The sequence below is a fragment of the Nicotiana tabacum genome, chromosome 7, assembly GCF_000715075.1.
Source record: "Nicotiana tabacum cultivar K326 chromosome 7, ASM71507v2, whole genome shotgun sequence".
In the NCBI taxonomy this organism is placed as follows: Eukaryota; Viridiplantae; Streptophyta; class Magnoliopsida; order Solanales; family Solanaceae; genus Nicotiana; species Nicotiana tabacum.
Window position 1 is genome coordinate 141,073,920 of NC_134086.1, and position 14,554 is coordinate 141,088,473.

Consider the following 14,554-nt stretch of genomic DNA (forward strand, 5'->3'; position numbering starts at 1 on the left):
TTTCGGTTTGATTCGAATTTTCGAATTTTTATAAACACCCCTAAGCTTCACAATTGCTGCATCGGTTCCCTGGACTTTCATTTTGTAAATTTGAAATTGCTAGGTATAACTAGAGTTGTCTGACGGAACAAAATCATCTAATTTTTCTTTCCTGATATTATCGAGTTAAGTATAATACTGAAGTGTCTGTGTATACACCCCTTACCTTCGGGATCGTTTGATAGGGTATATAAGAATAATATTAATTAGGGTGTATTAATATGATTGGAATTAGTAATGTTGAGATTATTTCTTACCGATTATTTGGTTTGGTGTACTAAAAATAACATGCATTGCATAATTATTTAAATAAAATTATTTGTTTACAAAAATACCCTCCAAAACATTGGAAAGGGTTTGAAATCTTTTTGAAAAGGAAATTCTACCTTTATACATGCTTATCCATATGTTAAAAACCATGGTATTACTAATGATATGATTTATTACGTATAAAAATACTACTGATAATAATACCAAAGCTAATACATCCTACCGATAATAATACCAAAGCTAATACATCCTACCAAACGACCGCTGAAGTATATTATCAGTGGCGGATTTTTAGGCAGTGTTCACAGATTTGAACTGTTAAATCTAGCATGTTAGTAACCCTTGAAAATCAAAACTCCAGTCCGCTCCATGACATTTAGACAAGTTAGAATATACACATAAGATGAAGCTAGCAAAGGAATATACAATAAACAGTGATATGAAAGAGGTTGAGATACAGGCTGTTTTGTCTAATTAGTGATTTGTCCCTCCAGCTTGACACTTTCAGAGTTACTACTATTTTCTTGTAACTCACTAACTGCTTCAGCAAATTCAGGAATATTATTTTCCTCATCATTGTCACTGTCATTTGCTGATTTTTCGACGGTTGCATCGATAGCATCATATATTTCTTCAGCAGCTTCAATTTCTTGTCCTGTTTCCTTAAGTATCACTTGGGGAAATCTCAGGGGTTTCTCAGGCCAATCTTTAAAGAAAGAATTCATGGTCATGAACCTAAAGACCTGCAATAGGTGGCGTTTATCTCTCCGAATATCTGAACTCAATAGTTTCTGTAGTAGTGTTGGTTCTCTTGCGGTTTCTGTAACCTGACCTGCAGTAGAAGCGTTTTGATCACGAGTAATTGATGAGTCAGAGTTTCCAAATCTTCGTTTCTTGGAGAAGCGGTCATTTCGATTGAATCTTTCTCTTTTATTGAACTTTTTTTGGAACCTCTCTTTTCTACTCAATGGCCTTTTTTGCTCCCTTCCATCCCCTTGTTTCTCAGAATCCGATAGATAGGATGATGGTATTTCTGCAACTTCACAGCCTAACTCAGCCTGCTTGGCCAGAATTTCCTTAAGTTGCTGCAAGAAGTTAAACTAATTAAGTAATATGAATAGTAAAAGATTACCCACATACACACAGATATATACATAATACATGTATACAGGTCTTTATCGTAAATACAAATTAAAAACTCATGTCTTCAGCAACTTCTGATGGCATTGAATACTACAGAAATGAGGATTATCAACATACCTGACGGCGCAACTTGGCAGCACTTGAACTATCATCAGTCTCTGCCCTTTTCTCTGCCGGCTTCTGCAGCAGCAAATTTATTCTTAAGATATGCCACGTTTCAATATAACCAAGTACAGACATTATTTGAAGTATGCGTAACCAACCTTCTCAAGGTTTGATTTTGAGGGGTAATTCTTACGGCGTTCTTCCCGCCACCGTCGGATTTCTTGGGCCGAATAAGTCACCAAGAGAGACCTTTGCATCCAAGAGTAATATCCAAAGAAAATAAATGAAAACAATAAAACAAAAGGTGAAAATAAAAATAAAGTACAGAAAACAGAGGAAACTTGAATGGATAAGACTTTGAGAGATAGAAGCTTAGAAAAACTAAAGACCAACTGCCAACAGAATGACAAAATCTAAAGATCACCCTTGAAAAACAACAAAAATTAATAGAAGTTGATTATGCTGTTACTTTTTTCAGAACAAAATCCCATCAAAAATAGAAATCATCAAGGAGCCATCCATGCTATGCGAGCCTTCAGCCTTTCTTTTAATAAAGGTGGTATCCGGGTAAACTTGCATGCACACCATTCCATAGTGTACCTGCTACCTTCCACCAACACAGGTACCAGGGTACAGGAGAGAGCATTCATTTTTACGATGACTTTCTCTTTTCCCATGTGACATGCAGAAAAACCAATTTGATTGTTGAAGGGCATTTGATATAATTGAACCATGATTTGGTAATAAAATAGATCACCTTTGACTTTATTGCTAGGCAATCTAAAGAAAATCCTATTTTCCACATCAAACATTTGAAGTTTTTGTCGATCAACTGCTTGAAAACAAACTAATGGCGTCCAATGTCTCAACAAAGAAAAAACATAATCACCACAAACAGACAAGAAACCAGAAAAAGAAAAAACTTTCACACAAAACTGTACTCAACAAAATTCTCAAAAACCGGCTAAACAAATGTTTTTTTTTTGATTTGCACCAGGTGTCCGAGTCTCTAAGAACCCCGACTAATCCCGGGGGTACACAGGCCCTCAGCAAGGAGTTTCCCGCAAGTGCACCACGGTTAATTCAGGTTTTACCCAGTCCGATGGCCCTCAGAAATTGTTTGCACCCCGTGGGTTTCGAACTTGAGACCTTGAAAGGGAGCAAACCCCAAGGCTCAAGTCAATTGCCACCAGGCCAACCCCTGAGGGTTACTGGCTAAACAAATGTTAACAAGACTTTTCGTTCTGCTGCACATGATGCACTATAAGATTACACTAAAGCAGAGAAGTACCTCTTTTTCTCCATCTCGGGTTTCACTGAATTAGCAAGAAAACTTTTTTTCTCCCCTTTTCTGTGATGGCCTGAGAAAAAGGTGAGAATGGAAGTGTTTACTACAAATAACTCAAGAGCAATGTCACGCAAATATACAAATAGAACTGCTGTCCGTCAGAAGCAGATTAACTGGACATGTTGGAATTGACATCTGGAGCTTGTATTTACCATTTAAAACTAAAAAATAAGTTCATGCATGCAGCGCAATCAAATAACAGGACATGCTGGAATTGACAAATCATATAGATGGGTAAGAAGTACAACAACAACAACAACAACAACAAAGCCAGTGAAATCCCACACATGGGGTCTGGGGAGGTAGATCTTACCCCTACCTTATGAAGGTGGAGAGGTTGTTTCCGATAGACCCCGCGATCAAGAAGATGGGTAAGAAGTACATGAGCAAAAAAACAAAAAGAACAGACCTTTTTCTAGGCTTTTACTATGAGGTGAGAACTTCCCTTTGCCAAACTGGGACTTCATAGATCTGCAGAAAAATGGAGATCAGGAAAGGAATAAAATGGATAAAGGCTACATATAGAAAGAACAAACATAAATGAACCACAAGGGCCGAACATACTTAGCGCCATGTTTTTGATTCCTTGAGAAGTTACTATTGTAAGAATTTTGCTGGTTGCCTATTGATTTGTTAAGCCCACCAACACCTTCAGGGTTTGCCTGCAAAATAGTTCTAGAGCTCAGTGTCATCTGAAGAAATATCATATGCAAATAGTCAAATGGTTCTCGATTCTCCTCGGAGCAAAAACAACACTGTCCAAAACCAATCTCATGCTGTTAAACATTTTTTGGGGGGGATTATGATGGTATCCTAGCCAGCTTATGCACACCTCAACTATTCCACTGGGTACCTGTTACCTCCCACCACCAGCACATGTACTACGTAACTCTATCCTTCAAGGCTTAGGCAAATGAAAAGAAATCACCTAGGTTTTTATCTCTACTTGGGTATTTAACCGCTTCATTGACTGCTAGGCCATACCCTTGGATGCATTTCATGTTGTTAAACTTCTACGCATAGAACAAGAAGACTTGTTATTTATTTATTTATTTATTCATTTGTTTAATTTTATTTTTACGCAAAATTCTATCATTGTGATCCTAAATGCATTGAGCCTTGCCTATGACTTGTAACATAAGTTGCAGAAAGCTAATCTGATGTTGTAACTTTTGAGTAATAAATATAAAGCCTTCTGGTTTGCTTTAATATTTTCATAATAAGTATGCATTCAAGTATTCTTAAATCTAAATCATATCCCAAAACTGACGTGGAAACAATAAACAGAACCATTATTTAGAATAAAACAAGGATCATGCTATTGGGACAATGGCACAAAAAAATGGAAGTATTCCTCTGCAATGCAACTTGACTACTCCAATCTACATTAATAAACAACAATTATATTTCTGCAGGTTGTGTCAAATGAGAGTTAGCAATGACCATGCTACAAGAAATACGCCGCCATAGAGCAATGCGATAAGCTAAAGATTTACTGAGTACAAAGTTACAAGATGCTTTTCTTAGTCCTTCATTCTACATCTTCCCCCAGTAAGCTACTAACTGAAAAGGCTCTTCACAATGCATCTATCCTTCATCATGTAAAGTGAAAGGCAGTGCTCAAACTGTTGGAATTTCTTTTTGATAAGGATTTTTTTTATTGTTCTCTTTTTGATAAGGATTTTCTATCAATCACAGCATGTATTACCTAGTTGGAATAAAGAAATGAAACTGCTTGTTCAAGAGCTTACTGGAAAGGCTCTTCACAATGCATCTATCCTTCATCATGTAAAGTGAAAGGCAGTGCTCAAACTGTTGGAATTCCTTTTTGATAAGGATTTTTTTATTGTTCTCTTTTTGATAAGGACTTTCCAGTAAGCTCTTGGACAAGCAGTTTCATTTCTTTATTCCAACTAGGTAATACATGTTGTGATTGATAGAATAAGAAGGTCTAACAGAAGATAAACAAAGAAACTATTTAGTAAAAATTGCTTGAGCCATTTCGAACAAACAACACAGCTAAAGTAGTTTACCTGTGTACAGCAAAACAGACATGTAGGAAACATGTGAATTCACCTGTGTATTAGCAGAAGCAGGAGCATTGAAGTTCTGAGTTTGTGGCTGCTGAACAAAGCCAAAAGGATTTATCGGAGGCAACTGGCCTAGCAATTGCTGAGTTGCATTAGGCATCTGCTCAAACAACCCATTCATAGACTGCTGGACAGCTCCATTGCCATTTAAAAGACCCAATTGTGCATTCATAGCAAAGTTGGAAATTTGAGGCCCCATACCCTGACACACCTAGTTTGAACAATACCAGGGACAGACTTTAGCAAACATAACTAGGAAGAGGACTACAAGCAGGAATAGTAGTCCTCTTCCTCTATAAAGCAGCTACGCTCCATTTACATTAACAAACAATAATTATGTTCTGTAGAACATGTTAGACGAGAGTTACCAATGATCGAGCTGCAATAAATAATGTCGCCATTCAGCAAGGCTATAACTTAAGGCAGCATCCTTCACTAGCATAGAGTAAGATGACGTTTTTCCTAATCCTCCATTTTACATCTTTCCCCGACATGCTACTAACTTATGAGGCTCATCATTATCTATCTACTCTTAATCATATTGATTCTTACGTGAAAGTCAGGGTAAAATATATGGGATTTTCCAGCAGTACATACTGCAGTCAATAGAATAAGACGGTCTAAGGGAAGGTGACCAGGAACTATTTTGTGAAAATTAAACCACCACAAACAGACTTTGCAGTTAAACTAAAGCAGAACAGAATGCAGGAACCAAGTGAATTCACCTGTGTATTAGCAGAAGCAGGAGTATTGAAGTTCTGAGCTTGTGGCTGCTGAACAAAGCCAAAAGGATTCATCAGAGGTAATTGGCCTTGCAATTGCTGAGTCACGTTAGACATTTGCTTAGGAAAACCATTCTTAGACTGCTGGACAACTCCATTGGCATTCACAGGACCCATATGCGCATTCATAACAAAGTTGGAACTTTGAGGCCTCATACCCTGAGAAACCTGGTTTGAACAATAAGCAGAAACATTAGCAAACTTTGCTGGCTAAAACAAGCATCATATATGAGCACATCTAAAACAGGAATAATGTTCCTCTATAATGCAGCTTACTCCAATTCCCTTTAACAATAATTATTCTGAAAGATGATGCAATCCTTTACTAGTACAGAATAAGATCACGCAATTCTTAGTCCTCCATTTAACAGCTTTCCCTAGCATGTTACTAGCTAAGGAGGCCCATCACAATCTATCTATGCTTCATCATCTTAAGCAAATAGCAGCATACCACATATGGGATTTACCAGTAATACATATTGCACTCAATATATTAAGACGGTCTAAGAGAAGACAACCAAAAACACAATCTAGTAAAAGATTAAACCACATCAAACACAATATGCAGTTGAAGTACAGAAAAAAAAGAATTCAAGCACCAGGTGTATTCACCTGCAAATTAGCAGAAGCAGGAACACTGAAGTTCTGAGTTTGTGGCTGCTGAACAGTGCCAAAAGAGTTCATCAGTGGCGACTGCCCTTGCAATTGCCGAGTCGCATTAGCCATTTGCTTAGACAAATTTCCATTCATGGACTGCTGGACAGTTCCACTGGCATTCATAAGACCCAAATGCCCATTCATAGCAAAGTTAGGATTTTGAAGTCCAATACCCTGAGACACCTGATTTGGATACAACGGAACATTCCCAGGAACAAGCTGAGCAAAACCTGGCATTTGCATAGCCATTTGTAATTGGAGAAGCTGGTTCAAATTTTGCATTGCAACATTCTGGTTCAAGAATTGAGGTGGGTTAACAACATTTTGGGCCAATACTTGACCTTTTGGATGTTGAGAGTTAACATTATTCATCTGGTTCATTTGGAACGCGAAAAGCTGCTGAGGGGAAAATTGGGTATTTGAGTTGATGTTTGGAATTGCCATCTGAGGCTGAAGTTGCATAGGGTTTTGCATAAAGCTTCCTGGGTTACCCATAATCTGATGAAATTAATCAAGGAACCCATAATCAAACAACAAAAAAGCTAAGATTAAATTAAAGATACAAGAAAATTAAATGGATGAGAACCTGCAGGGGAGCTGAAGGTGCAATTCCATTGGTATGGAACTGAGAAGGGCGCTGAGGCCTTGGATTTTGACCAGGAAACATGGTTCTTTTGAAGAGGAAAGGTTATTGCCTGTGCATGTATAACACAGTGAGGGAGTCGGGGTTTTAGGACAGCTGAAGGCTCCAACTTTCTAGGGTTTTAGAGTTAACGAAAGGAAGTGAACTTTGTGACGTGGTTGTCGTTACTGTGAACCGGAGCATCCACCAAAAGCGAACCGTAAACCAGACCGGTCCAATAATGGGTGCACGCTCCTTTTTTCTCACATTTTAAAACTAATTTAAAATTCATCTTCCTATACACTAATATTATAATAAAATAATTTTGACTGACTATAACATTTTATTTAATTTTTCCCCCTAAGTTATCAAATTAGATTTAATATAAATAATTTTTGTTGTTGTAAATCACATTAGCTTGGTAGATTAAAAAAATATGTCCATACACCCCAATCAATATAAAAAAGTAAACTCATCTATAGATAACTTTTCGCATAACAAAAAATCAATCTTTATTTTTATTCCCATTTCAATGCTCTACTATTTATTCATTTTCATAATCTCTTTTTGATAATTACAATTGTGTATTTAAATATCAACACCTAATTGTTTTATATATCATTAATTTGATGTTGGCATCTTATATGTCATTTATTATTATTATTATTATTGGATACATGCTACTTCCAATAAACACATGTACCAAATAATTTTGATTACCAAGGATTGATTTTTCATTCATTTTATTGACCATTAGACCCTATTCTTAAGTGCTTTGTCATTTTATTCACAATTATCAATTATTATATATATTTTGTTTAAATATTATTTTATTTGTTCATTTTAGTTATAAATGATATCAAAATTATTGCCATTATTTTTAAGTAATGATGAGAAATTATTCTATTTATTCCAATTTGTTTGTCATTATTTGACTCTACATAAAATTTAAGATTTTTTTTGGACTTATGATTTTAATATTTGTATGGTTGTGAAACTTTTAAAAGGTATAATTTTAAGTATACCATAATATTATATGGCTACTATAAAAATATAACATTCTATTTTTTTAATAAGCTAATGAGGAAATTGTATAAACAAAGGGAGTACAATTTTTAACATGGCGTAAAGTTGACTTTGAACAAAAAAGGAAAACATTTTCTAAAAAACTTTTTTTATTACTGAACCAATTCCGAGTTCGGAAGCAAACGACCAAAGTGAATTTGATATCTGAGTTCAAGTTTATAGTTTATTCAGTTTGCCAGTATGGCGGGGAATTGGCTACCGGCGGCACAGCTAACCGGAAGTGGGCGGCCGGTGCTTGAACCAGGCGAGGTAGAGTGCAGCCTTCTCTCCTCCGTAGACCTCCTTTCTGAAGAAAACCCAAACTTCCCTCACCTTAAATCGGGCCTCCTCATTCTCACAACTCATCGTCTTATTTGGGTACAAGAATCATCCACCACCTCCCCTCCTACTGCCGTATTCATCCCTCTTTCAGCCGTCACTCACATCTTCTCCCTCAAAAAATCCATCAAGTCAATGTTTGCAAGCCCTAGATTCCGATTTCAGGCTTCACTTAAAGGGATGATGGTCGTAATTACTTTGATTCTTAGGGGTAAATCGGACATTGACTCGTTCTTGGAGAAGTTTTGGGAAGCATGGAGAAGGAAAGCTTGGGAAGATGGGGTAGTAAAATCTGGGCCGGAGGTTTCGGGTTCGGGTCATGGGTCAGGTGGTGATGGAGGATTCGCGGTGAGGATGCCGGTTGTTGGTGTAGCTGGGATATTGAGGAAAGAGCAGGAGATGTGGGAGAATACTGATAAGAGCTTGCAGGATGCTTTTCAGGATTTGAATGCTCTCATGGTATGCCAAAGTTCATGTCATTTTATGTTATTCAGTTATTTTATGTGTTGATTTCAGTGATTTTGTGGATATGTAATAAATGGGTGCGATAAATTTCGTATTAGCTTTAACACGCTCTTGTCTTGGCACGAATAGAACTTCCCTTATTTAGTTTTCTGATATGTAAAGCACTAAAGGAGCTTCTAGTGTTTACAAGTTGGAACATATGCCATTTAGTTTCTGAAATGAAGTGTGAAAGAGTTCGTCTGTGTATAATTTGGTTTCAATTATAATAAGAGTGGTAGATAAGTTAAGTTTGTTACGTGCGCATCTCTCCACTATCAGTTGATATCCACTATCAGTTGATATAATTCTCATACACAGGGTAAGGCTAAAGAAATGGTGATGCTAGCTGAGAGAATGAGAACGAAGCTTCTCTCTGGCTCAACTAGTCAGGCCACTGGCACAAATGATGAGGAAATTGGCACCAAAGAAGAGATGCAAGAATTACTATTAAGTGTTGGTATTGTGTCTCCAGTTACTAAAGAATCTGCTGGTGCTTTGTATCATCAACAATTATCTCGGCAGGTATTTCTTCCTAGTAGCTATACTAGTAAGTGTATCCAGTTTTACGAGCTAGCCTTGATTGTAATCGCAACTAAAGGTGGACACCAATCTTCACAAGCACATATGAGGCATGGGTAGAAGAAAGCAGACTTATCAGTTTCATAATTTCTTTATTATTCTTGTCAAGGAAATGTAATATTTCTAATTGGCTTGTAATCTTGCAAATATTTGCTTTTCAGTAAATTTGCAAAATAATAATAATATGTTGGTACTTAGTTGGCAGATTTTGTCAAAATTCCACTGGAGAGATCGGGAGGAATGATTAATCTCATTGACATCTATTGCCTTTTCAATCGGGCTCGTGGAACAGGTAATCCTGTAAACTTTTTCCTTTTCCATTTTTTTTATAACCGTGGTGTCCGGTCCAGCTTGTGTGCACTCGACCTATTGGATAATAAGTCTTCAACTCAAAAGTCTGTCACTTTAGTTTCTTCTTCATTCTTTTGGTAGTATCATTACAGGCTGTTATAACTTTATTGTTGCGATTTTACAGAATTGATATCACCCGACGATTTGCTGCGTGCTTGTTCTCTCTGGGAGAAGTTTGACGTGTATGCCTCCCTTTTTTCCCTACACACACCCGTGCTGCAGGAACACACGTGCACACACATATTCCCTCTTTATATATATACATATATATATACATACATATATATATACATACATATATATATGTATGTATGTATGTATGTATGTATGTAGATATATATATATATATATATATATATATATATATATATATATATATATATATATGTATATATATATATATATATATATATATATGCACACACACACACACGCACATTCATCCTTGAACTAGTTCTTAACCATAGGGTAAATGTAACTTGGGGTTCATCTCGACTACTTGCTTGCATTAAAGAAAAAGGAAATAACATTTTACTTCTACAGACCAGTTATGCTTCGGAAGTTTGATAGTGATGTCATGGTCATCCAGAGCAAAAGCCACAGTGATGATGAGGTAAAACTTTCATATTGGCTTCACTTGAGCATCTCCTTTCTGCCAATACAGTTCTTGCTTTCTCTGGTCTTCTCTAATCTCTCTTACTACTACCTATTGCGTTTCTTGAACTTAATGTAAGAGTCCATAGTCTTCTAAGTAATTCACTGCCATTGTCCTCCCTCTGTTTTTTGGTCATACCGAGTTCTTGTGATTGTATCTGTCATCAATTATTCTCTCTCAAGTAGTAGATTTCTGGTTGTATTCATGATGCAACTTATAGATATTTAATCCATAGTCAAAGTAGAAATGATATACAAGTGATTGCTGAAGGAGACTATTATACTGAATAGGTAAACAGGTCTTGTTTAACCTATTAGACTGATAGGGTGTCGGGAGTGTTGAGTTATATAATAGTATAACATAACGGTAATAATGGCATTTAGAGAGGAATTTATAGGTCTTGGGACACTCTATGCATTGCTTTAAGGCTATCGGTTTGATACTTAGATTCTAGATTCTTTCTGATGGTATTGAAGACCTAACAATCTTGATAGAGATATAAGTGGCTACTTCCTACTGATGGACATCCTTGTGCTGCCTGTCAAAAGCCATCTTCCAGGCCAATAGTCTTCATAAGTTTATAATTCTTGTCCTTTCTTTCTGGTGACCATTCCAGCAGCACCTCTCGTGTTTGTCAGTATCTGCTCAGCTGGCATGATGCCTCCTCCCCTGACCATTCTGCGGCACCAACCTTTTCTCAGTGGTCATTCGTACGGCACTGTTTCTTCTGGCCACTATGCTGGCTGTTCTGAAACCTAGTCCCCGGAACCTTTCTCTTCTTTCATTGTGGTATCATAGACAACCTTAAAAAATTCAAACTCACATTTGTAAGTCCATATCCTATTACATGTGTGAACCCCAAAGTTTGGAGGATCTTAAATTATATAATGTCCAATGGCATCTAATGGGGTACGAGAAGGTCTTAGACCATTCTACATTGGACAGACAGCCAGCAAGAGGACGATTTAAGGAAATAATTGCTCAACCAGGAAAAAATAAGTTACTTAGCAATCTCAAGAAGTAGTTAGTTATTCATAACGTAGGACACGGTTTTGACATCACTATATGATCACTTATGTCAGACTGAGATCCATAGTTTGATGACGACTTTTCATGCTTTAAAGGACTCCTAAATGAATTCCAAGAGTACCTCTCCTTAACATAACTAAGAGCACAACTACAAAATAGACTTTTTAACTGTCGTTTGAATTTTTGAAATCTGTCCTTTTTCAGTTTCCTGTTAAATAGACCTGGTGTACAATATTTGTTTCTATGCCCTTAATGCCCACAATTCTGCTATTAACTGCAGGTATTTACTAGAATAAGATCTTTGGTTACTACACCGGACACTTTACGAGCAGGTATCACTGCTAGTGATGCTGCAATGACTCTGGGAATTGCTCCAGCTATGGCCAAAGAGCACCTTCTTGCAGCCGAGGCCAAAGGTATGTTCTGCAGATTTTAATTCTTAACTCATAGAAAGCGGTGCTTAAGTTGTGATCATATGTTGCAGGACTTCTGTGTAGAGATGTTAGTCCAGATGGATTCCGCTTTTTCGTCAATTTGTTGCAAGAAATTGATGCTGATGATATATTCTTGTAAGTGACTTACAGATGCAAACTGTTCTAGTCGACACATATAATGTTGGTGTTACATCTGTTGGGGATGTAGTTAGGCCCTTGTTTTTGCTTGGGCCTTGATTAGAACTATCCTTAATTACATTATATATGAATGGGACTGCCCTCTAATCAAGATGTTTGTTTTACTAGAGTGCTTTTTGTTCATTGTCTGGGCACCGAAAAGTTTCGGGACCGCTATGGGATTCCATCTTGGTTTCCTGATCCCGAAAGAACCTATTTCTAGAAAATTGTAGGAAGATATCTGTTGAAAGATATAATTAACTAAAAGTGTGTTCTCTCTTGCAACTTAAGCTTTTGATAAGATTGTCACACGATTCAACAATATCCGATAAGGTCTGATTGGTCCAATAACTAGTGTTTGTGATGGTTGGTTCTCTAAAGTGTGCTATTAAATTGGGTCACATGGGAAGCTGGAGTTGTTATGATGCTATCCAACTAAAACTTGATGCCTTAACTCCTACATGTGTTTGATTTCAACAAACTGTGATTTTGATGGATAACCAAAGGATGTTTGTATAGCCAACAAAAGTTGATCATTTTCTTATTAGAATTCTAGGTAATTTGTCGTTCTGTGGAAAATCTATGAATCATGATCATCTAGATGGTAGAACCCTTACATATGTTTGATTTTTGCGAACTATGATTTTGAGGGATAGCTAAAGAATGTTTGTGTAGCCAACAAAAGTTGATCATTTTCTTATTAGAATGTTAGGTAGTTTGTCATTCTGCCGAAAATCTATAAATCGTGATCATCTAGCTTTGGTTATATGTGTAAACTATGATACTTAAGTTGGTTTTAATTCACTATTCGGATAGTATTTAGTTAATTCCATTGTAACATTTTAGTCAACTATGTGAGGTCGTGTTTGTTTTAACTTGAAAACATAGACAAAATTCCATCTAGCTTGTGTTAACTTAAAATGTTTCATATTGGTTGAGGGAGTGTGTTTTCTCCGTATATGGTTTTTGGGCAATCCTCATCTCATGACTAGCTTTCGGGTTTGAGTCAGGTCCAACATCTATTTTCTTACATGTTATCTGAGCTTTGGTGAAAATCTTCGCCATGCAACTTACTAGGGTTTCCAATTTCTGCTTTTGTATGTTATTAGAAGTTCCTTGACATGGATACATATTGTTTTATTTTTTATGCTGTCAAGTTCTTTCTTCAGTGTTCTACTAATCTAGGAATAGTTGAGAAACTTAATCCTCGATTGAACTGTTGCAGAGTGAAAGAATATGGAATCTATCATACATGGATCAAAGCTATCTCTGCTGCCAGGTTTTCTTCTTGTAACTTTTGCGTTCAGTTTTTAAACTTGTAAAGAGAACAGCAACATAATGACGCTCTTCTCACATTTTCCTTTTTAAATTCTGATAATTTCCTAGGTGAAATAGAAGCAGCATGATAAAGAACTTCATGCATCAGGATGCTCTTTCAGGGCTAGTTTGCTGCTTTAGGTGCCTCTTGGAAATTTATTTACTGCAAAGCTTGAACGGGAGACTAAAAATAGGATGAATAGTCCCCGTCCCAACTTGAAGAGCCGGAAGGGGAGATCACAAGGCTGGAGGTTTGCCTAGATTTTGCTTGTTAGGATACTCGTGGCAGAGGAATTGAGTTGAAATTACATACTTCAGCATGATAAGGACAGAGAAGTCCACATTAGGTGGTGGCATTACAAGGTAAAGGCAATATACGTTGGCACCTGATTCTAGTTCCCATCCGACAGAAATAAAGAGTCGATGTAGTCTGTATTATGGTTATTTAAGCACATTAGCATTCCTTTTGTTTTGAGTTATCGCTTTGCATGCAAGGCACGAAGATTCTTTTCTGTACATTTGGTAATCGAAAGCACAAAGAGTTCTTTGCAACCTACCAGATCTCTAGTTGTGTGTGGCTCATAGGCAGTTTAGCCAACGAAATATTCATTATCTCCAGTTATTTGGAAACAGAGATTGAGCTTTTAATTTTTGAGCGAGTCAAAACTATTTTTGTATGGATAACTAAGTGAGTAAAGGACTTAAGCAAGGTACCGTTTGTTTCGAAACAAGGTGATTTTTTTTCTTTTGCCATTGTCTTTTGTAAGCTTTGAAGTTGTGTTTGCTTGATAGTATAAGTGTGTATAATCATTGTATAATTTATGTATACTGGTTAGAAAAAGTAAATATTGAATTGGTCTAGCTATTTGTGTAAAGATCCCTTTTGAAAAAGAAGGAAATATTACATCCAATGATACCGAATAATTTGGAAAGGAAAACTCAATATCACTAAATTGGATATTTTCTTATCGATATAATTTGATAAGATAGCTAAAACAAGTACCAACAACAATTTCAGAATGTTGTGATACTGAGTAAAATAAATCAA

At 36.6% G+C, this 14,554-nt stretch overlaps 2 protein-coding genes across 2 annotated transcripts; one reads left to right on the top strand and one right to left on the bottom strand.

The window, feature by feature from the left end:
* Positions 1–651: 651 nt before the first annotated feature.
* Positions 652–7,237, bottom strand: LOC107817723 (uncharacterized). Its single transcript, XM_016643591.2, has 10 exons — positions 7,021–7,237; positions 6,390–6,932; positions 5,721–5,945; positions 4,982–5,206; positions 3,470–3,567; positions 3,315–3,376; positions 2,849–2,918; positions 1,716–1,806; positions 1,570–1,632; positions 652–1,394 (listed from the first exon to the last, which is right to left on the bottom strand). The coding sequence occupies exons 1-10, from the start codon at positions 7,099–7,101 to the stop codon at positions 780–782; spliced, it is 2,073 nt and encodes a 690-aa protein (XP_016499077.1). The 5' UTR covers positions 7,102–7,237; the 3' UTR covers positions 652–779.
* Positions 7,238–8,172: 935 nt separating this feature from the next.
* Positions 8,173–14,234, top strand: LOC107817722 (vacuolar protein sorting-associated protein 36). The gene is made up of 9 exons (XM_016643590.2): positions 8,173–8,919; positions 9,283–9,486; positions 9,742–9,835; positions 10,019–10,076; positions 10,438–10,507; positions 11,859–11,994; positions 12,063–12,147; positions 13,415–13,468; positions 13,576–14,234. The coding sequence occupies exons 1-9, from the start codon at positions 8,323–8,325 to the stop codon at positions 13,577–13,579; spliced, it is 1,302 nt and encodes a 433-aa protein (XP_016499076.1). The 5' UTR covers positions 8,173–8,322; the 3' UTR covers positions 13,580–14,234.
* Positions 14,235–14,554: the final 320 nt, after the last annotated feature.

What these genes read in the sequence shown, in the direction of transcription:
- LOC107817723 (XM_016643591.2), bottom strand. Translation starts at nt 7,101, where the DNA reads ATGTTTCCTGGTCAAAATCCAAGGCCTCAGCGCCCTTCTCAGTTCCAT. An exon ending in AATCAAAAACATGGCGCTAA is followed by an intron (nt 3,377 to 3,469) that starts GTATGTTCGGCC and finishes ATTTTTCTGCAG; the next exon opens with ATCTATGAAGTCCCAGTTTG. An exon ending in CCCGAGATGGAGAAAAAGAG is followed by an intron (nt 1,807 to 2,848) that starts GTACTTCTCTGC and finishes TTGGATGCAAAG; the next exon opens with GTCTCTCTTGGTGACTTATT.
- LOC107817722 (XM_016643590.2), top strand. Translation starts at nt 8,323, where the DNA reads ATGGCGGGGAATTGGCTACCGGCGGCACAGCTAACCGGAAGTGGGCGG. An exon ending in ATCAACAATTATCTCGGCAG is followed by an intron (nt 9,487 to 9,741) that starts GTATTTCTTCCT and finishes GTTGGTACTTAG; the next exon opens with TTGGCAGATTTTGTCAAAAT. An exon ending in CAATCGGGCTCGTGGAACAG is followed by an intron (nt 9,836 to 10,018) that starts GTAATCCTGTAA and finishes GCGATTTTACAG; the next exon opens with AATTGATATCACCCGACGAT.